The sequence below is a fragment of the Chiloscyllium punctatum genome, chromosome 51 (assembly GCF_047496795.1).
Source record: "Chiloscyllium punctatum isolate Juve2018m chromosome 51, sChiPun1.3, whole genome shotgun sequence".
NCBI classification, from domain to species: Eukaryota; Metazoa; Chordata; class Chondrichthyes; order Orectolobiformes; family Hemiscylliidae; genus Chiloscyllium; species Chiloscyllium punctatum.
In genome coordinates this window covers 32,178,499-32,201,498 of record NC_092789.1, presented here as the reverse complement: position 1 = coordinate 32,201,498, position 23,000 = coordinate 32,178,499, and the positions used below count along the sequence as shown (strand labels likewise).

The 23,000-nt window shown below is 45.2% G+C and overlaps 1 protein-coding gene across 1 annotated transcript in view; it reads left to right on the top strand.

Annotated features, from left to right (window-relative positions):
• The first annotated feature begins 2,058 nt into the window (after window positions 1–2,058).
• Window positions 2,059–23,000, top strand: part of hirip3 (HIRA interacting protein 3) — a 36,759-nt gene continuing 15,817 nt past the window's right edge. The window contains exons 1-6 of the mRNA XM_072566610.1: window positions 2,059–2,169; window positions 10,878–10,998; window positions 11,794–11,956; window positions 13,978–14,522; window positions 15,475–15,652; window positions 16,595–16,693. Of these exons, the coding sequence (XP_072422711.1) occupies window positions 2,126–2,169; window positions 10,878–10,998; window positions 11,794–11,956; window positions 13,978–14,522; window positions 15,475–15,652; window positions 16,595–16,693 (1,150 nt within the window). The 5' untranslated portion in view covers window positions 2,059–2,125. The remainder of the gene's footprint in view (window positions 2,170–10,877; window positions 10,999–11,793; window positions 11,957–13,977; window positions 14,523–15,474; window positions 15,653–16,594; window positions 16,694–23,000) is intronic.

Genomic DNA, 23,000 nt, shown 5'->3' with positions numbered 1-23,000 from the left:
GACAACATTTAAGAGGCATTTGGATGGGGACGTGGATAGGAAGGGGTTTAGAGGGATACGGGCCAGGTTAGGTCGGGATATCTGGGTCAGCATGGACGAGTTGGGCCGAAGGGCCTGTTTCCGTGCTGTACATCCCTATGACTTGAAATGGGACTAAGTTAATTTAGGATATCCGTCAGCATGGATGGGTTGGGCCAAAGGGTCTGATTCCGTGCTCTATGACTCTGCCAGAAGTGGTACCAGCAACGAGGGAGTTGCGATACAAGGGAAGGTGAGAGAGATTGGGGCTAATTCTCCACAGAGCGGAGACGATTAAGAGGTGATCTTATCCTAAATTCTGAACCATTTTGTTTCCACTGGCTGGTATGTCAGTAATAAGCAGGGAGTGAGATAAAGGGTGTAATAGCTGAAAAAGGACTGTCCGAGCTGTTTAGAGTCAGGTCTAGGAGCGGGCTCCATCTGTCCACACCCTGTCTGCACCGAATCTGAGGAGCAAGAGGCTGAAATGAAACCAATAAGACAAACAAACGACGTTTGAAAATCATTGGAAACGAGGCCAAATCGCCCACAATCGATGTATACCCGTCCTTGCATCCACCCCCCACCCAGACGGGGCCTCCTGCAGCGAGACCGTGGCCTCACCCACCCAGACCAGGCATCATCCACCCGCACTAGGCCTCTCCAACCCACACCAGGCCTCACCCACCCACACCAGGCCTCACCCACCCAGACCAGGTCTCACACACCCAAATCAGGCCTCACCCACCCAGACCAGACCTCCCAAAAGCAGAGCAGGCAATATCCACCCAGACTAGGCTTCACTCAACCAGACTAGGCCTCATCCACCCAGACCAGGCCTCTTCCACCCAGATTAGGCCTCTCCCACCCAGACCAGGCCTCATCCAAATAGACCAGGCCTCCCACACCCAGATCAGGCCTCTCCGACCCAGACCAGGCGTTTCCCACCCAGCCCAGGCCTCATCCAAATAGACCAGGCCTCCCACACCCAGACTAGGTCTCCCATACGAAGAGCAGGCAATATCCACCCAGACTAGGCTTCACTCAACCAGACTAGGCCTCTCCCACCCACACCAGTCCTTTCCCACCCAGACCAGGCCTTTTGCACCCAAACCAGGCCTCTCCCACCAAGACCAGGCCCCTCCCATCCAGACTAGGTCTTTCCCAATCAGACCAGGCCTCATCCAAATAGACCAGGCCTCATCCAAATAGACCAGGCCTCCCACACCCAGACCAGACAATATCCACACAGACTAGGCCTCACACACCCAGACTAGGCCTCTCTCACCCAGACCAGGCCTTTCCCACCCAGACTAGGCCTCACACACCTAAACCAGGCCTTTCCCACCCAGACTAGGCCTCACACACCTAAACCAGGCCTTTCCCAGCCAGACTAGGCCTCACACACCCAGAACAGGCCTCACACACCTAGACCAGGCCTTTCCCATCCAGACTTGGCATTTCCCACCCAGACCAGGCCTCATCCAAATAGGCCAGGCCTCCCACACCCAGACCAGGCTTGGCATTGGATCTGCCCCGCACAGACATGGCCGACCCACACACACCCGCCCCATTGTAATGCAGGACAGCCCCGCTTAAAGATGGCCGACAGCCACGCCAATGGAAGGCAGGCTGCCCCGCATAAAGATGGCTGACCCACCCGCCACACGTAAAACAACGAACGGCGACGGCGCCCCGCACAAACATGGCCGAAAGACCGTTCCGATTTAAATCAACGGGGACGGTGCCCCGCACAAACATGGCAGACGCCCCTTCCGAGTTTCCGCGAGGCAGCGTGCCCAACAAAAGGGGCCGATTGGCGGAGGGAAGGAGGGACGGCATGTGAGTGGCGGGGAGAGACAGCCTCCGATTGGTGGAGAAGGGGGACAAAGGCGTCTCATTGGCGGAGGGTGGGGGAGGCGGGTACGGATGGGCGGAGCGCGGGAGAACCGGCGTCTGATTGGCAGGGAGAGGTAGAGGCGGTGTGTGATTGGCGGAGGGCGGGGGAGGCGGGGTCCGATGGGCGGGGAGAGGGAGAGTCGGCGTCTGATTGGCGGAGGGCGGTGAAGGCGGCGTCTGATTGGCGGAGGGCGGTGAAGGCGCCAAAATGGCGGCGGAAGTGGAAGAGTTTGTCCGGAGGCTGGATCTGAGGTAAATAATAAAATAAATTTAAATAATTCCTCAAAAAGACGGTCAGGAACCACCAGGACAATCACCACCTTCAAACCCCAACCGAAAAACATCATCATTTTTGGGTTTTAAAAAAAATCTAAAAAAAAATGTTTTTTAAATTTTATTTTCCCATGAAATTAAACTTTTTAAAAAAGGAATTATCAGCTGTCCCGGAATTCACCGGAAAATATCTTCGCCTTTCGCCTCAGAAAGTAACAACCCGCTTTAAATATTGCCAAATTTTCAAAACAATCATTAAATATCAATATAACTATATATCCCATTATTAAATATAATTAAATATCCTATATAGGTGAATATCACCGATATAACTATATATCCCGACATTAAACATCATTAAATATTATATATCGGTGAATATTATCGATATAACTATATATCCCATTATTAAATATCATTAAATATCATATATCGGTGAATATTATTGATATGACTATATATTCCAACATTAAACATCATTAAATACCATATATCGGTGAATATTATCGATATAACTATATATCCCATTATTAAATATCATTAAATATCATATATCGGTGAATATTATTGATATGACTATATATTCCAACATTAAACATCATTAAATATTATATATCGGTGAATATTATCGATATAACTATATATCCCATTATTAAATATCATTAAATATCATATATCGGTGAATATTATTGATATGACTATATATTCCAACATTAAACATCATTAAATACCATATATCGGTGAATATTATCGATATAACTATATATCCCATTATTAAATATCATTAAATATCATATATCGTTGAATATTATTGATATGACTATATATTCCAACATTAAACATCATTAAATACCATATATCGGTGAATATTATCGATATAACTATATATCCCATTATTAAATATCATTAAATATCATATATCGTTGAATATTATTGATATGACTATATATTCCAACATTAAACATCATTAAATATCATATATCGGTGAATATTATCGATATAACTATAAGACCATAAGACATAGGAGTGGAAGTAAGGCCATTCGGCCCATCGAGTCCACTCCGCCATTCAATCATGGCTGATGCGCATTTCAGCTCCACTTGCCAGCGTTCTCCCCGTAGCCCTTAATTCCTCTAGACAACAAGAACCTATCAATCTCGGCCTTGAAGACATTTAGCGTCCCGGCTTCCACTGCACTCCGTGGCAATGAATTCCACAGGCCCCCTCACTCTCTGGCTGAAGAAATGTCTCTGTGTTTCTGTTCTGAAATGACCCCCTCTAATTCTAAGGCTGTGTCCACGGGTCCTAGTCTCCTCGCCTAACAGAAACAATTTTCTAGCATCCACCTTTTCAAAGCCATGTATTATTTTGTATGTCTCTATTAGATCTCCCCTTAATCTTCTAAACTCCAACGAATACAATCCCAGGATCCTCAGCTGTTCCTCATATGCTAGACCTGTCATTCCAGGGATCATCCGTGTGAATCTCCGCTGGACACGTTCCAGTGCCAGTATGTCCTTCCTGAGGTGTGGGGACCAAAACTGGACACAGTACTCCAAATGGGCCTAACCAGAGCTTTATAAAGTCTTAGTAGTACATCTCTGCTTTTATATTCCAACCCTCTTGAGATAAGAGACAACATTGCATTCGCTTTCTTAATCACAGACTCAACCTGCATGTTTACCTTTAGAGAATCCTCGACTAGCACTCCCAGATCCCTTTGTGCTTTGGCTTTATTAAGTTTCTCACCATTTAGAAAGTAGTCCATTCCTATATTCTTTTTGCCAAAGTGCAAGACCTCGCACTTGCTCACGTTAAATTCCATCAGCCATTTCCTGGACCACTCTCCCAACCTGTCTAGATCCTTCTGTAGCCTCCCCACTTCCTCAGTACTACCTGCCTGTCTACCTAACTTTGTATCATCGGCAAACTTCGCTAGAATGCCCCCGGTTCCCTCATCCAAATCATTAATATATAATGCGAACAGCTGTGGCCCCAGCACCGAACCCTGCGGGACACCGCTCGTCACCGGCTGCCATTCTGAAAAAGAACCTTTTATCCCAACTCTCTGCCTTCTGTTAGATAGCCAATCCTCAATCCATCTCAGCAGCTCACCTCGAACACCATGGGCCCTCACCTTGCTCAGCAGTCTCCCGTGTGGCACCTTATCAAAGGCCTTTTGAAAGTCCAGATAGACCACATCCACTGGGTTCCCCTGGTCTAACCTACTTGTTACCTCTTCAAAAAATTCCAACAGGTTTGTCAGGCATGACCTCCCTTTACTAAATCCATGTTGACTTGTTCTAATCAGACTCTGCTCTTCCAAGAATTTAGAAACCTCATCCTTAATGATGGATTCTAGAATTTTACCAACAACCGAGGTTAAGCTGATTGGCCTATAATTTTCCATCTTTTGCCTTGATCCTTTCTTGAACAAGGGGGTTACTACAGCCATCTTCCAATCATCCGGGACCTTTCCTGACTCCAGTGACTCTTGAAAGATCTCAACCAATGCCTCTGCTATTTCCTCAGCAACCTCTCTCAGAACTCTAGGGTGTATCCCATCGGGGCCAGGAGATTTATCAATTTTAAGACTTTTTAACTTTTCTAGCACTATCTCTTTCGTAATGGCAACCATACTCAACTCAGCCCCGTGACACCCTTTAATTTTTGGGATATTACTCCTGTCTTCCACTGTGAAAACTGACGCAAAGTACTTGTTAAGTTCTCCTGCTATTTCCTTATCTCCCATCACTAGGCTCCCTGCATCAGTTTGAAGTGGCCCAATGTCTACTTTTGCCTGTCGTTTGTTTCTTATGTACTGAAAGAAACTTTTACTATTATTTCTAATATTACTGGCTAGCCTACCTTCATATTTGATCCTCTCATTTCTTATTACACTCTTTGTTATCCTCTGTTTGCTTTTGTATCCTTCCCAATCTTCTGATTTCCCACTGTTCTTAGCCACTTTATAGGATCTCTCATTTTCTTTAATACATTTCCTGACTTCCTTTGTCAGCCAAGGTTGTCTAATCCCTCCCCGGTTAATCTTTCTTTTCTTGGGAATGAACCTCTGTACAGTGTCCTCAATTATACCTACAAACTCCTGCCATTTTTGCTCTAGTGTCTTCCCGGTTAGCCTCTGCTTCCAGTCTATTTTAGTCAGTTCCTCTCTCATGCCCTCATAATTACCTTTATTCAACTGTAACACCATTACATCAGATTTCGCCTTCTCCCTTTCAAACTCCAGACTGAACTCTACCATATTATGGTCGCTACTTCCTAAGGGTTCCCTTACTTTAAGATCTTTTATAGAGTCTGGTTCATTGCAAAGCACTAGGTCCAGAATAGCCTGCTCTCTTGTGGGCTCCATGACTAGCTGTTCCAAAAAGCTATATATCCCATTATTAAATATCATTAAATATCATATATCGGTGAATATTATTGATATGACTATATATTCCAACATTAAACATCATTAAATATCATATATCGGTGAATATTATCGATATAACTATATATCCCATAATTAAATATCATTAACTAACATATATAGGTGAATATTATAGATATAAATATATATCCCATTATTAAATATCATTAAATATCATATATCGGTGAATATTATCGATATGACTATATATCCAGTTATTAAATATCATTAAATAACATATATCGGTAAATATTATCGATATAACTATATATCCAGTTATTAAATATCATGAAATATCATATATCGGTGAATATTATCGATATAACTATATATCCCATTATTAAATAACATATATCGGTGAATATTATCGATATAACTATATATCCAGTTATTAAATATCATTAAATATCATATATCGGTGAATATTATCGATATAACTATATATCCAGTTATTAAATATCATTAAATATCATATATCGGTGAATATTATCGATATAACTATATATCCTGTTATTAAACATCAAATATCGGTGAATATTATCGATATGACTATATATCCTGTTATTAAATATCATTAAATAACATATATCGGTGTATATTATTGATATAACTAAATATCCCATTATTAAACATCATTAAATATCATATATCGGTGAATATTATCGATATGACTATATATACAGTTATTAAATATCATGAAATATCACCTATCGGTGAATATTATCGATATAACTATGTATCCCATTATTAAACATCATTAAGTATCCTATATCGGAGAATATTATCGATACAACGATATATCCCAACATGAAATATCATATATCGGTGAATATTAATGATATAACTATATATCCCGCGATTAAACATCATTAAATATCATATATCTGTGAATATTATCGATATAACTATATATACTGCCGTTATATATCACCCGTCGGTGAGTATTATCGATATAATTATATATCCCCCCGTTAAATATCACCCGTAGATGAGTATTTTCGATATAATTATATATCCCCCGTTAAATATCACCCGTCGGTGAGTATTATCGATATAATGATATATCTCCCCGTTAAATATCACCCGTCGGAGAGTATTATCGATATAATTATATATCCCCCCGTTAAATATCACCCGTCGGTGAGTATTATCGATATAATTATACATCCCACGTTAAATATCACCCGTCGGTGAGTATTATCGATATAATTATATATCCCCCGTTAAATATCACCCGTCGGTGAGTATTTTCGATATAATTATATACCCCCCCGTTAAATATCACCCGTCGGTGAGTATTATTGTTATAATTATATACCCCCCCGTTAAATATCACCCGTCGGTGAGTATTATCGATATAATTATATATCCCCCCGTTAAATATCACCCGTCGGTGAGTATTATCGATATAATTATATATCCCCCGTTAAATATCACCCGTCGGTGAGTATTATCGATATAACTATATATCCCGTTATTAAATATAATTAAATATCCTATATAGGTGAATATCACCGATATAATTATATATCCCAACATTAAACATCATTAAATATTATATATCGGTGAATATTATCGATATAACTATATATCCCATTATTAAATATCATTAAATACCATATATCGGTGAATATTATCAATATAACTATATATCCTGTTATTAAATATCATTAAATATCATATATCGGTGAATATTATTGATATGACTATATATTCCAACATTAAACATCGTTAAATATCATATATCGGTGAATATTATCGATATAACTATATATCCCATAATTAAATATCATTAACCAACATATATAGGTGAATATTATAGATATAACTATATATCCCATTATTAAATATCATTAAATATCATAAATCGGTGAATATTATCGATATGACTATATATCCAGTTATTAAATATCATTAAATATCATATATCGGTGAATATTATCGATATAACTATATATCCCGTTATTAAACATCAAATATCGGTGAATATTATCAATATAACTATATATCCCGTTATTAAATATCATATATCGGTGAATATTATCGATATAACTATATATCCCGTTATTAAACATCAAATATTGGTGAATATTATCGATGTAACTATATATCCAGTTATTAAATATCATTAAATATCATATATCGGTGAATATTATCGATATAACTATATATCCTGTTATTAAACATCATTAAATAACATATATCGGTGAATATTATCGATATAATTATATATCCAGTTATTAAATATCATATATCAGCGAATATTATCAATATAACTATATATCCCGTTATTAAACATAATTAAATATCATAAATCAGTGAATATTATCGATATGACTATATATACAGTTATTAAATATCATTAAATATCATATATCGGTGAATATTATCGATATAATGATGTATCCTGTTATTAAACATCATTAAGTATCATTATGTAATCTAATCTAATCTAATCTAATATCCCATCATTAAGTATCATTAAATATCATATATCGGTGAATATTATTGATATAACTATATATCCCGCGATTAAACATCATTAAATATCATATATCTGTGACTATTATGGATATAACTATATATACTGCTGTTATATATCACCCGTCGGTGAGTATTATCGATATAATTATGTATCCCCCCGTTATATATCACCCGTCGGTGAGTAGTATCGATATAATTATATATCCCCCCGTTAAATATCACCCGTCGGTGAGTATTATCGATATAATTATATATCCCCCCGTTAAATATCACCCGTCGGTGACTATTATCGATATAATTATATATCCCCCGTTAAATATCACCCGTCGGAGAGTATTATCGATATAATTATATATCCCCCCGTTAAATATCACCCGTCGGTGAGTATTATCGATATAATTATATATCCCCCGTTAAATATCACCCGTCGGTGAGTATTATCGATATAATTATATATCCCCCGTTAAATATCACCCGTCGGTGAGTATTATCGATATAATTATATATCCCCCGTTAAATATCACCCGTCGGTGAGTATTATCGATATAATTATATATCCCCCCGTTAAATATCACCCGTCGGTGAGTATTATCGATATAATTATATATCCCCCCGTTAAATATCACCCGTCGGTGAGTATTATCGATATAATTATATATCCCCGTTAAATATCACCCGTCGGTGAGTATTATCGATATAATTATATATCCCCCCGTTAAATATCACCCGTCGGTGAGTATTATCGATATAATTATATATCCCCCGTTAAATATCACCCGTCGGTGAGTATTATCGATATAATTATATATCCCCCTGTTAAATATCACCCGTCGGTGAGTATTATCGATATAATTATATATCCCCCCGTTAAATATCACCCGTCGGTGAGTATTACCGATATAATTATATATCCCCGTTAAATATCACCCGTCGGTGAGTATTATCGACATAATTATATATCCCCCCGTTAAATATCACCCGTCGGTGAGTATTATCGATATAATTATATATCCCCCGTTAAATATCACCCGTCGGTGAGTATTATCGATATAATTATATATCCCCCGTTAAATATCATCCGTCAGTGAGTATTATCGATATAATTATATACCCCCGTTAAATATCACCCGTCGGTGAGTATTATCGATATAATTATATACCCCCCCGTTAAATATCACCCGTCGGTGAGTATTATCGATATAATTATATATCCCCCCGTTAAATATCACCCGTCGGTGAGTATTATCGATATAATTATATATCCCCCCGTTAAATATCACCCGTCGGTGAGTATTATCGATATAATTATATATCCCCCGTTAAATATCACCCGTCGGTGAGTATTATCGATATAATTATATATCCCCGTTAAATATCACCCGTCGGTGAGTATTATCGATATAATTATATATCCCCCCGTTAAACATCACCCGTCGGTGAGTATTATCGATATAATTATATATCCCCCCGTTAAATATCACCCATCGGTGAGTTATATCAAATTAGTTGTGTAACCCGTCACTGAATGTCATGGTTATGGTATATCAGTAGATATTATTGATGTGTGTAGATATCATGTCCTTAAATGTTATTTGTATAATTGTGTATCTCGTCTTTAAATATCGTGTTCCCAAATTTCAGTAAATATTAATGTTTTAATTATATAACCAATCATTAATTTTTGTCGTTTTTGGAAATCTGTGAACGTTTTCAATTTTCTTATATATCCCCCCACTAAATATCGTTGTTTGTGTTTGGTGGTAAATATTGTCGTTGCATTTATATCTACTGTTGTTAAATATCATCATTAAGGTGTATCGACAAATAATTTTGCAATAGTTACATGGCGAATCATAAACATCATTGTTATTGTATATCAGTAAATAGTTCTGCTTTTATATGCAACCATTAAATATTATGTTATCTTATATAAGTAGATATTATTGTTAGGATGTATCGTTATGATAATGTGTCTTATCATGAAATGTCATTGTTATGCCTTATCACTAAATAATATCATTATAATTGTATCCTTTCTCATTAAATATTATCAATCAGTGAATGATGTCGATGTAATTTTATATCGAGTCATTAAATATTATTGTAATGGTGTATCAGTAAATAGTATTGATAGGGTTATACATCTTGTCATTAAATATCATTGTTATTTCACGTCAGTGAATATTATCAGAATAATCATGATTAGATTACTTACAGTGTGGAAACAGGCCCTTCGGCCCAACAGGTCCACACCGACCCTCTGAAGATCAACTCACCCAGACCCATTCCCCTACATTTACCCCTTCACCCCACACTGTCTGCAACTTAGCACGGCCAGTTCACCCTAACCCGCACATCTTCGGACTGTGGGAGGGAACCGGAGCACCCGGAGAAAACCCACACAGACATGTGCAAACTCCACACAGGCAGTCGCCTGAGATGGGAATTGAACCCAGGTCTCTGGCACTGTGAGGTAGCAGTGCCAGCCATCGTGCCGCCCAACTCAGTTGGTGACTTGGTGATGGGATACTAACCTCTGTGGAGTTAATCCAGGACAAGAGTAGGCCGGTGGGTGTGCGCGGGTGGCTGTGTAGGGTGAGAGAGGGAGGTTTGGGGGGGGTCAGTGAGGACGTAGGGAGCGAGGTGAAGGTGGGTGGGAGGAGGGTTGGGCAAATGGTCCAAGGGGCACAAGTTGCAGGTATCCACTGGCTAAGACCAGGTGAAGGAATCGGGGTTGACCGACACTCACGGGCTTGCTTTGTCCCGACAGTAACCTGACCCACGCGATTGTGAAGGAGAAATTTAAGAAACACATGAAAAAGGATTCCTTGACCAAGGAGGAGAAGATGCAGCTAAAGCAGGCGGTGGAGAAAGTGTTGCTCGAAAATGAGGTTGGTGCAGCCCACCCCTCACTCCTCTCCCACAGTGAGGGGCGCCCTCAGCACTGACCCTCCCACAGTGCGGGGCTCCCTCGGCGCTGACCCTCCCACAGTGCGGGGCTCCCTCAGCACTGACCCTCCCACAGTGCGGGGCTCCCTCAGCACTGACCCTCCCACAGTGAGGGGCTCCCTCAGCACTGACCCTCCCACAGTGCGGGGCTCCCTCGGCGCTGACCCTCCCACAGTGCGGGGCTCCCTCAGCACTGACCCTCCCACAGTGCGGGGCTCCCTCAGCACTGACCCTCCCACAGTGTGGGGCTCCCTCAGCACTGACCCTCCCACAGTGTGGGGCTCCCTCAGCACTGACCCTCCCACAGTGTGGGGCTCCCTCAGCACTGACCCTCCCTCAGCACAGACCCTCCCACAGTGCGCGGCTCCCTCAGCACTGACCCTCCCACAGTGCGGGGCTCCCTCGGCGCTGACCATCCCACAGTGCGGGGCTCCCTCAGCACTGACCCTCCCACAGTGTGGGGCTCCCTCAGCACTGACCCTTCCACAGTGCGGAGCTCCCTTGGCGCTGACCCTCCCACAGTGCGTGGCTCCCTCGGCACTGACCCTCCCACAGTGTGGGGCTCCCTCAGCACTGACCCTCCCACAGTGTGGGGCTCCCTCAGCACTGACCCTCCCACAGTGTGGGGCTCCCTCAGCGCTGTCCCTCCCACAGTGCGGGGCCCCATTCCCCCCACTGTTCTTGGTGGACTCCTGTTGTATTGAGTCTTCATTTCCCTATATGTGTCCTTGTCTCAGGATGACGAGTCCAGTGATGATGATGTGCCTCTGAGTGTGAAGGCGGAGTTGTTGAGGAAGGAGAAATACAGGAGTCGAGCACGGGATTCCAATGGAGGAGATGGCAAAGTGAACGGTCGCACACAGCTAACCAAGAAAACACGAACCCATTCTCCCAGCTCTGGTAAGGCACCTGTCCCTATTAACACCTCCCCCCCCCACCAACTCACTGGCTCTCACTCCCTGTCTCTCTCTGTCACACTCTCTCTCTCTTTCTCTCACTCCCTCTCATCCTCTCTCACTCACTCGCTCTCCCCCTCTCTCTTGCTCTCTCTCTCTCTCTCTCTCTCTCTCATCTCTCTCTCACTCACTCTCTCACTCACACTCACTCTCCTCTGTCACTCCCTCCTCTCTATCTCTGTCTCTTTCACTCACTCCTCTCTCTCTCACCCTCTCTCACTCACTGGCTCTCACTCCCTCTCTCTCTCTCTGTCACTCTCCCTCTCTCTCTCACACTCATTCTCTCTCTCCCCCTCTGTCTCACTCACTGGCTGTCACTCCCTGTGTCTCTCTCTCTCTCTCCCTCTCCCTCTCTCTCTCTTACCCTCTCTCACTTTCTGTTTCTCTCTCTCTCACACACACTGTCACTGTCTTTCCCTCACGTGCGCTCTCTCTTTCTCTCTCACTCACTATCGCTTTTGCTCGCTCTCACACGCTCTCTGTCTCTCCTTATCTCTCACACACACTAACTCATTTTCTCTCCCCACTCTCTCTGTCACACTCTCTCCATCTCCCTCTCTCTCACACACTTACTCTGTCTCTCCTTCCCTCTCTCTCTACTCTCACCCTCTCTTTCTCTTTCGCTCACTGTCCATGTGCCTCTTCAAAGATAGGGAGGGGGTGTAGGGGGTTACGGAGACAGGGAGGGGGTGTAGGGTGGTTACAGAGATAGGGAGGGGGTTTAGTGGGGTTACAGAGACAGGGAGGGGGTGTAGGGGGGTTACAGAGATAGGGAGGGGGTGTAGGGGGTTACAGAGATAGGGAGGGGGTGTAGGGGGTTACAGAGACAGGGAGGCGGTGTAGGGGGGTTACAGAGACAGGGAGGGGGTGTAGGGGGTTACAGAGATAGGGAGCTGGTGTAGGAGGTTACAGAGATAGGGAGGGGGTGTAGGGGGTTACAGAGATAGGGAGGGGGTGTAGGGGGATGGAGGGGGTTACAGAGATAGGGAGGGCGTGTAGGGGGTTACAGAGATAGGGAGAGGGTGTAGGGGGTTACAGAGATAGGGAGAGGGTGTAGGGGGTTACAGAGATAGGGAGGGGGTGTAGGGGGTTACAGAGATAGGGAGGGGGTGTAGGGGGTTACAGAGATAGGGAGGGGGTATAGGGCGTTACAGAGATAGGGAGGGGGTGTAGGGGGTTACAGAGATAGGGACGGGGTGTAGGGGGTTACAGAGATAGGGAGGGGGTGTAGGGGGTTACAGAGATAGGGAGGGGGTGTAGGGGGTTACAGAGACAGGGAGGGGTGTAGGGGGGTTACAGAGACAAGGAGGGGGTGTAGGGGGTTACAGAGATAGGGAGGGGGTGTAGGGGGTTACAGAGATAGGGAGGGGGTGTAGGGGGTTACAGAGATAGGGAGGGGGTGTAGGGGGATTACAGAAATAGGGAGGGGGTGTAGGGGGTTACAGAGATAGGGAGGGGGCGTAGGGGGTTACAGAGATAGGGAGGGGGTGTAGGGGGATTACAGAAATAGGGAGGGGGTGTAGGGGGATTACAGAAATAGGGAGGGGGTGTAGGGGGATGGAGGGGGTTACAGAGATAGGGAGGGCGTGTAGGGGGTTACAGAGACAGGGAGGGGGTGTAGGGGGTTACAGAGATAGGGAGGGGGTGTAGGGGGTTACAGAGATAGGGAGGGGGTGTAGGGGGTTACAGAGACAGGGAGGGGGTGTATGGGGGTTACAGGGACAGGGAGGGGGTGTAGGGGGTTACAGAGATAGGGAGGGGGTGTAGGGGGTTACAGGGATAGGGAGGGGGTGTAGGGGCGTTACAGAGACAGGGAGGGGGTGTAGGGGGGTTACAGAGATAGTGAGGGGGTGTAAGGGGGTTACAGAGATAGGGAGGTGGTGTTGAGGGTGTACAGTGACAGGGAGGGGGTGAGTGTGGTCCTCACTGACTCTCCCTTTGTTCCTCGACCTCTCCGTGTTACAGACAGTGGGAAAGGGAAGCGCGGGGTCCGGGCACGGAGAGCGAGCACATCAGCGGGCTCCAGTGACACCGAGGAGGAGGGGGAGGGAGACCACCAGCAGCCCCCACCCGCCCCAGACCAGAGAGCAGCTCGCCGACTGGAGGAGGAGGCCAGAGAGTCGGACAGGGTGGGGCGTAGCTCCAAGCCGCAGAGGCGGGAAGAGAGCGGGTCAGAGGACAGAGACCGGGTCGTCTCTCGGAGATCCCAAGGCAGCGAGGGGGAAGAGTCCAGCAGCAGCGAGGACCCTCCGTCGGACACCGGGAGGGGAGCAGCGAGAGCGCAGCGGGAGCAGGAAGAGACCGGCGACCAGGGTCAGACAGACGCAGAGTCCAGCTCCTCGGACGAGAGCTCCCGGAGCGAGAAATCCAGCTCGGTGAGGGACCGTGGGGATGAGGCACAGAGGGGAAGCAGCACCGACTCCAGCAGCGAGAGTGAGGAAGATGGTGAGGCAGGAGGAGGGAAGGGTCAGCGACGCACGGGAAAAGGACACAACAGAAACAACTCCAAGGTCAGTGAAGTAACCTCCGTCTGCACCGAGTCAGGACAGCACGGGGTCAGATACAGAGGGACCCTCTGTCACACACACACTCCCCCCAGGGACAGGGACAGCACGGGGTCAGATACAGAGGGACACTCTGTCTCACACACACTCCCCCCAGGGACAGGGACAGGGACAGGGACAGCACGGGGTCAGATACAGAGGGACCCTCTGTCACACACACACACTCCCCCCGGGGTCAGGGACAGGGACAGCACGGGGTCAGATACAGGGGGACCCTCTGTCACACACACACTCCCCCCGGGGACAGGGACAGGGACAGATACAGAGGGACCCTCTGTCACACACACACTCCCCCCCAGGGACAGGGACAGGGACAGCACGGGGTCAGATACAGGGGGACCCTCTGTCACACACACACTCCCCCCAGGGACAGGGACAGGGACAGCACGGGGTCAGATACAGAGGGACCCCTCTGTCACACACACACACTCCCCCCCCGGGGACAGGGACAGGGACAGCACGGGGTCAGGTACAGAGGGACCCTCTGTCACACACACTCTCCCCCCCAGGGACAGGGACAGGGACAGATACAGAGGGACCCTCTGTCACACACACACTCCCCCCAGGGACAGGGACAGCACGGGGTCAGATACAGGGGGGACCCTCTGTCACACACACACTCCCCCCAGGGACAGGGACAGGGACAGCACGGGGTCAGATACAGAGGGACCCTCTGTCTCACACACACACTCCCCCCAGGGACAGGGAGAGGGACAGCACGGGGTCAGATACAGATGGACCCTCTGTCACACACACACTCCCCCCCCCCGGGGACAGGGACAGGGACAGAACGGGGTCAGATACAGAGGGACTCTCTGTCTCACACACACTCCCCCCAGGGACAGGGACAGCATGGGGTCAGATACAGAGTTAACGTTCCCGTGTGTGTGTGTTGCAGAGGAAGGCGCAGCCGAAGGAGAGGAGACAAGATGAACACCCCACCCTGAAACGTCTGAAACGGTACATTGTGGCATGTGGGGTGCGCCGCAATTACAAGAAGCTGTTTGCAGACTGCCGCACCGATAAATCCAGGATCAGAGTACTCCGCAGGGAGCTCGAGGAGCTGGGCATCAAAGGTACTGAACAAGTACCGACTCCAACACCCCCCCAACACCCCACCGCAGTGTGGGACAGACACACAGCAGGAGAGGGTTGGGGCTCCCGGTCGGTAGGAGGGAGGGACTGGGGTCCCTGAGGGAAGGAGGGAGAGATTGGGGTCCCAGAGGGAGGGAGGCTGTGTTTGGGGGGGGGTGAGATAGGCTTCCTGAGGGAGGGGGTTGTAGGCGGGTGTCTGTGCTCCCTGAGCGGGGAGGGGGGGGGGGGGGGGCGGGGGGGGGGGGGGGGGGGGGGGGGGGGGCGGAGAGGGAGGGCTCTGTCTGTTCCAGGAAATCAGAAACACAACTCATGTCAGAATGCTGTTTCTCCTCCCCTTTCTCTCCCTCACCCTCTCCTGTCTGTCTATCTCCCTCACTCTCTCCCTCACACCATCACTTTTCCCATCTCTCCCTCCCTCACGCGCACTCTCTCTCTCTTGCCCCCTCACTCTCTCACTTTCTCCGTCCCCCCCCTCATATACCCCTCTCTCTCTCCATCTCTACCGCCTTACCCCTTCACGTACTCTCTCTCTCTCCCCCCCTCTCTCTTTCTCTTTCTCTCTCCCCCCGTCCCCCTCCCTTACCTCCTCACTTACCCTCACCCCCTCACATTTCCCGTCTCTCTCTCTTGCTCCCCCTCCCCCTCCCTTACCTCCTCACTTACCCCACCCCACCCTGTCACATTTACCGTCTCTCTTTGTCTCCCCCCCCCTCTTTCTCTCTTTCCTCCCCTCCGTCCCTCTCTCGCCCCCCCCCCCTTTTTCCTCACTTAACCTCCACCCCCCTACTCCCATGCCCCCTCACATTTCCCGACTCTCTCCCTCACTCCATCCCTCATCTCCCTTTCCACCCCTCTCTCTCTCTTTCTCCCTCCCCATCCCTTTCTCCCTCCCTCACCCCCTCCGTCCCTGCTGTTGTCCGTAGGGAATCCCTCCCTGGAGAAGTGTAAAGCCTTGCGTTTTAAACGGGATGAAGAAGCTGAACTGGCCTCCCTGGACGTCGCGAACATTATCCACAGTGAGGGTAAGCCTTCTCCTCCACCCCACCCGATCCCCAGCCCTCAGTCTCTGAGTGTGTGTCCCCGTCCAGGGTCAGGCAGTATGCTCACTAGGAGCAGGGCCTGTTTCCACACTCTAAGTAATCGAATCTGAAAGCACTGACCATGACTGTGTGGGTGTGTGTGTGTGTCTGAGAGTATGTGTATGTGTGAGTGTGTCACTGTGTATGTGAATGTGTATGTCTGTGTGTATGTATCTGCATGTGTGTGTGTGTATCTGGATTTATGTGTGTGTGTGTATCTGGATGTATGTGTGTGTGTGTATCTGGATGTATGTGTGTGTGTGTGTATCTGGATGTATGTGTGTGTGTGTGTATCTGGATTTATGTGTGTGTGTGTATCTGGATGTATGTGTGTGTGTGTATCTGGATGTATGTGTGTGTGTGTGTATCTGGATGTATGTGTGTGTGTGTTTTTGGATGTATGTGTGTGTGTGTGTATCTGGATGTATGTGTGTGTATGTATCTGGATGTATGTGTGTGTGTGTATCTGGATGTATGTGTGTGTGTGTGTATCTGGATGTATGTGTGTGTGTGTATCTGGATGTATGTGTGTGTGTGTGTATCTGGATGTATGTGTGTGTGTGTGTATCTGGATGTATGTGTGTGTGTGTGTATCTGGATGTATGTGTGTGTGTGTATCTGGATGTGTGTGTGTGTGTGTATCTGGATGTATGTGTGTGTGTGTATCTGGATGTATGTGTGTGTGTGTGTATCTGGATGTATGTGTGTGTGTGTATCTGGATGTGTTGTGTGTGTGTGTATCTGGATGTATGTGTGTGTGTGTGTATCTGGATGTATGTGTGTGTGTGTGTATCTGGATGTATGTGTGTGTGTGTATCTGGATGTATGTGTGTGTGTGTATCTGGATGTATGTGTGTGTGTGTGTATCTGGATGTATGTGTGTGTATGTATCTGGATGTATGTGTGTGTGTGTATCTGGATGTATGTGTGTGTGTGTGTATTTGGATGTATGTGTGTGTGTGTATCTGGATGTATGTGTGTGTGTGTGTATCTGGATGTATGTGTGTGTGTGTATCTGGATGTATGTGTGTGTGTGTGTATCTGGATGTATGTGTGTGTGTGTGTATCTGGATGTATGTGTGTGTGTGTATCTGGATGTGTGTGTGTGTGTGTATCTGGATGTATGTGTGTGTGTGTATCTGGATGTATGTGTGTTTGTGTATCTGGATGTATGTGTGTGTGTGTGTATCTGGATGTATGTGTGTGTGTGTATCTGGATGTATGTGTGTGTGTGTGTATCTGGATGTATGTGTGTGTGTGTGTATCTGGATGTATGTGTGTGTGTGTGTATCTGGATGTATGTGTGTGTGTGTGTATCTGGATGTATGTGTGTGTGTGTATCTGGATGTATGTGTGTGTGTGTATCTGGATGTATGTGTGTGTGTGTATCTGGATGTATGTGTGTGTGTGTATTTGGATGTATGTGTGTGTGTATCTGGATGTATGTGTGTGTGTGTGTATCTGGATGTATGTGTGTGTGTGTATCTGGATGTATGTGTGTGTGTGTATCTGGATGTATGAGTGTGTGTGTATCTGGATGTATGTGTGTGTGTGTATCTGGATGTATGTGTGTGTGTGTATCTGGATGTATGTGTGTGTGTGTATCTGGATGTATGTGTGTGTGTGTATCTGGATGTATGAGTGTGTGTGTATCTGGATGTATGTGTGTGTGTGTATCTGGATGTATGTGTGTGTGTGTATCTGGATGTATGTGTGTGTGTGTATCTGGATGTATGTGTGTGTGTGTATCTGGATGTATGTGTGTGTGTGTATCGGGATGGATGTGTGTGTGTATCTGGATGTATGTGTGTGTGTATCTGGATGTATGTGTGTGTGTGTATCTGGATGTATGTGTGTGTGTGTATCTGGATGTATGTGTGTGTGTGTATCTGGATGTATGTGTGTGTGTGTGTGTATCTGGATGTATGTGTGTGTGTGTGTATCTGGATGTATGTGTGTGTGTGTATCTGGATGTATGTGTGTGTGTGTGTATCTGGATGTATGTGTGTGTGTGTATCTGGATGTATGTGTGTGTGTGTATCTGGATGTATGTGTGTGTGTGTATTGGGATGATGTGTGTGTGTATCTGGATGTATGTGTGTGTGTATCTGGATGTATGTGTGTGTGTGTATCTGGATGTATGTGTGTGTGTGTGTATCTGGATGTATGTGTGTGTGTGTGTGTATCTGGATGTATGTGTGTGTGTGTATCTGGATGTATGTGTGTGTGTGTATCTGGATGTATGTGTGTGTGTGTGTATCTGGATGTATGTGTGTGTGTATCTGGATGTGTGTGTGTATCTGGATGTATGTGTGTGTGTATGTATCTGGATGTATGTGGTGTGTGTGTATCTGGATGTATGTGTGTGTGTGTATCTGGATGTATGTGTGTGTGTGTATCTGGATGTATGTGTGTGTGTGTATCTGGATGTTTGTGTGTGTGTGTATCTGGATGTTTGTGTGTGTGTGTATCTGGATCTATGTGTGTGTGTGTATCTGGATGTATGTGTGTGTGTGTATCTGGATGTATGTGTGTGTGTATCTGGATGTATGTGTGTGTGTGTATCTGGATGTATGTGTGTGTGTGTGTGTATCTGGATGTATGTGTGTGTGTGTATCTGGATGTATGTGTGTGTGTGTATCTGGATGTATGTGTGTGTGTGTGTATCTGGATGTATGTGTGTGTGTATCTGGATGTATGTGTGTGTGTGTATCTGGATGTATGTGTGTGTGTGTGTATCTGGATGTATGTGTGTGTGTGTGTATCTGGATGTTGTGTGTGTGTGTGTATCTGGATGTATGTGTGTGTGTGTATCTGGATGTGTGTGTGTGTGTGTATCTGGATGTATGTGTGTGTGTGTATCTGGATGTATGTGTGTGTGTGTATCTGGATGTATGTGTGTGTGTGTGTGTGTATCTGGATGTATGTGTGTGTGTGTATCTGGATGTATGTGTGTGTGTGTATCTGGATGTATGTGTGTGTGTGTATCTGGATGTATGTGTGTGTGTGTATCTGGATGTATGTGTGTGTGTGTGTGTATCTGGATGTATGTGTGTGTGTGTATCTGGATGTATGTGTGTGTGTGTATCTGGATGTATGTGTGTGTGTGTATCTGGATGTATGTGTGTGTGTGTATCTGGATGTATGTGTGTGTGTGTGTGTATCTGGATGTATGTGTGTGTGTGTGTATCTGGATGTATGTGTGTGTGTGTATCTGGATGTATGTGTGTGTGTGTATCTGGATGTATGTGTGTGTGTCTATCTGGATGTATGTGTGTGTGTGTGTGTATCTGGATGTATGTGTGTGTGTGTATCTGGATGTATGTGTGTGTGTGTGTATCTGGATGTATGTGTGTGTGTGTATCTGGATGTATGTGTGTGTGTGTGTATCTGGATGTATGTGTGTGTGTGTATCTGGATGTATGTGTGTGTGTGTATCTGGATGTATGTGTGTGTGTGTATCTGGATGTATGTGTGTGTGTGTGTATCTGGATGTATGTGTGTGTGTGTGTATCTGGATGTATGTGTGTGTGTGTGTATCTGGATGTATGTGTGTGTGTGTGTATCTGGATGTATGTGTGTGTGTGTATCTGGATGTATGTGTGTGTGTGTATCTGGATGTATGTGTGTGTGTGTATCTGGATGTATGTGTGTGTGTGTATCTGGATGTATGTGTGTGTGTGTGTATCTGGATGTATGTGTGTGTGTGTATCTGGATGTATGTGTGTGTGTGTGTATCTGGATGTATGTGTGTGTGTGTGTATCTGGATGTATGTGTGTGTGTGTGTATCTGGATGTATGTGTGTGTGTGTGTATCTGGATGTATGTGTGTGTGTATCTGGATGTATGTGTGTGTGTATCTGGATGTATGTGTGTGTGTATCTGGATGTATGTGTGTGTGTGTGTATCTGGATGTATGTGTGTGTGTGTGTATCTGGATGTATGTGTGTGTGTATCTGGATGTATGTGTTGTGTGTATCTGGATGTATGTGTGTGTGTGTATCTGGATGTATGTGTGTGTGTGTGTATCTGGATGTATGTGTGTGTGTTGTGTATCTGGATGTATGTGTGTGTGTGTGTATCTGGATGTATGTGTGTGTGTGTATCTGGATGTATGTGTGTGTGTGTATCTGGATGTATGTGTGTGTGTGTGTATCTGGATGTATGTGTGTGTGTGTATCTGGATGTATGTGTGTGTGTGTATCTGGATGTATGTGTGTGTGTGTGTATCTGGATGTATGTGTGTGTGTGTATCTGGATGTATGTGTGTGTGTGTATCTGGATGTATGTGTGTGTGTGTATCTGGATGTATGTGTGTGTGTGTGTATCTGGATGTATGTGTGTGTGTGTATCTGGATGTATGTGTGTGTGTGTATCTGGATGTATGTGTGTGTGTGTGTATCTGGATGTATGTGTGTGTGTGTGTATCTGGATGTATGTGTGTGTGTGTATCTGGATGTATGTGTGTGTGTGTATCTGGATGTATGTGTGTGTGTGTATCTGGATGTATGTGTGTGTGTGTATCTGGATGTATGTGTGTGTGTGTATCTGGATGTATGTGTGTGTGTGTGTATCTGGATGTATGTGTGTGTGTATCTGGATGTATGTGTGTGTGTGTATCTGGATGTATGTGTGTGTGTGTGTATCTGGATGTATGTGTGTGTGTGTGTGTATCTGGATGTATGTGTGTGTGTGTATCTGGATGTATGTGTGTGTGTGTATCTGGATGTATGTGTGTGTGTGTATCTGGATGTATGTGTGTGTGTGTGTATCTGGATGTATGTGTGTGTGTATCTGGATGTGTGTGGTGTATCTGGATGTATGTGTGTGTGTGTATCTGGATGTATGTGTGTGTGTGTATCTGGATGTATGTGTGTGTGTGTATCTGGATGTATGTGTGTGTGTGTATCTGGATGTATGTGTGTGTGTGTATCTGGATGTATGTGTGTGTGTGTATCTGGATGTTTGTGTGTGTGTGTATCTGGATGTATGTGTGTGTGTGTATCTGGATGTATGTGTGTGTGTGTATCTGGATGTATGTGTGTGTGTGTGTATCTGGATGTATGTGTGTGTGTGTATCTGGATGTATGTGTGTGTGTGTGTATCTGGATGTATGTGTGTGTGTGTATCTGGATGTATGTGTGTGTGTGTATCTGGATGTATGTGTGTGTGTGTGTATCTGGATGTATGTGTGTGTGTGTGTATCTGGATGTATGTGTGTGTGTATCTGGATGTATGTGTGTGTGTGTATCTGGATGTATGTGTGTGTGTGTGTATCTGGATGTATGTGTGTGTGTGTGTATCTGGATGTATGTGTGTGTGTGTGTATCTGGATGTATGTGTGTGTGTGTATCTGGATGTATGTGTGTGTGTGTATCTGGATGTATGTGTGTGTGTGTATCTGGATGTATGTGTGTGTGTGTATCTGGATGTATGTGTGTGTGTGTGTATCTGGATGTATGTGTGTGTGTGTATCTGGATGTATGTGTGTGTGTGTATCTGGATGTATGTGTGTGTGTGTATCTGGATGTATGTGTGTGTGTGTGTGTATCTGGATGTATGTGTGTGTGTGTGTATCTGGATGTATGTGTGTGTGTGTATCTGGATGTATGTGTGTGTGTGTATCTGGATGTATGTGTGTGTGTGTATCTGGATGTATGTGTGTGTGTGTGTATCTGGATGTATGTGTGTGTGTGTGTATCTGGATGTATGTGTGTGTGTGTATCTGGATGTATGTGTGTGTGTGTATCTGGATGTATGTGTGTGTGTGTATCTGGATGTATGTGTGTGTGTGTGTATCTGGATGTATGTGTGTGTGTGTATCTGGATGTATGTGTGTGTGTGTGTATCTGGATGTATGTGTGTGTGTGTGTATCTGGATGTATGTGTGTGTGTGTGTATCTGGATGTATGTGTGTGTGTGTATCTGGATGTATGTGTGTGTGTGTATCTGGATGTATGTGTGTGTGTGTATCTGGATGTATGTGTGTGTGTGTGTATCTGGATGTATGTGTGTGTGTGTGTATCTGGATGTATGTGTGTGTGTGTATCTGGATGTATGTGTGTGTGTGTATCTGGATGTATGTGTGTGTGTGTGTATCTGGATGTATGTGTTGTGTGTGTATCTGGATGTATGTGTGTGTGTGTGTATCTGGATGTATGTGTGTGTGTGTGTATCTGGATGTATGTGTGTGTGTGTGGTGTATCTGGATGTATGTGTGTGTGTGTGTATCTGGATGTATGTGTGTGTG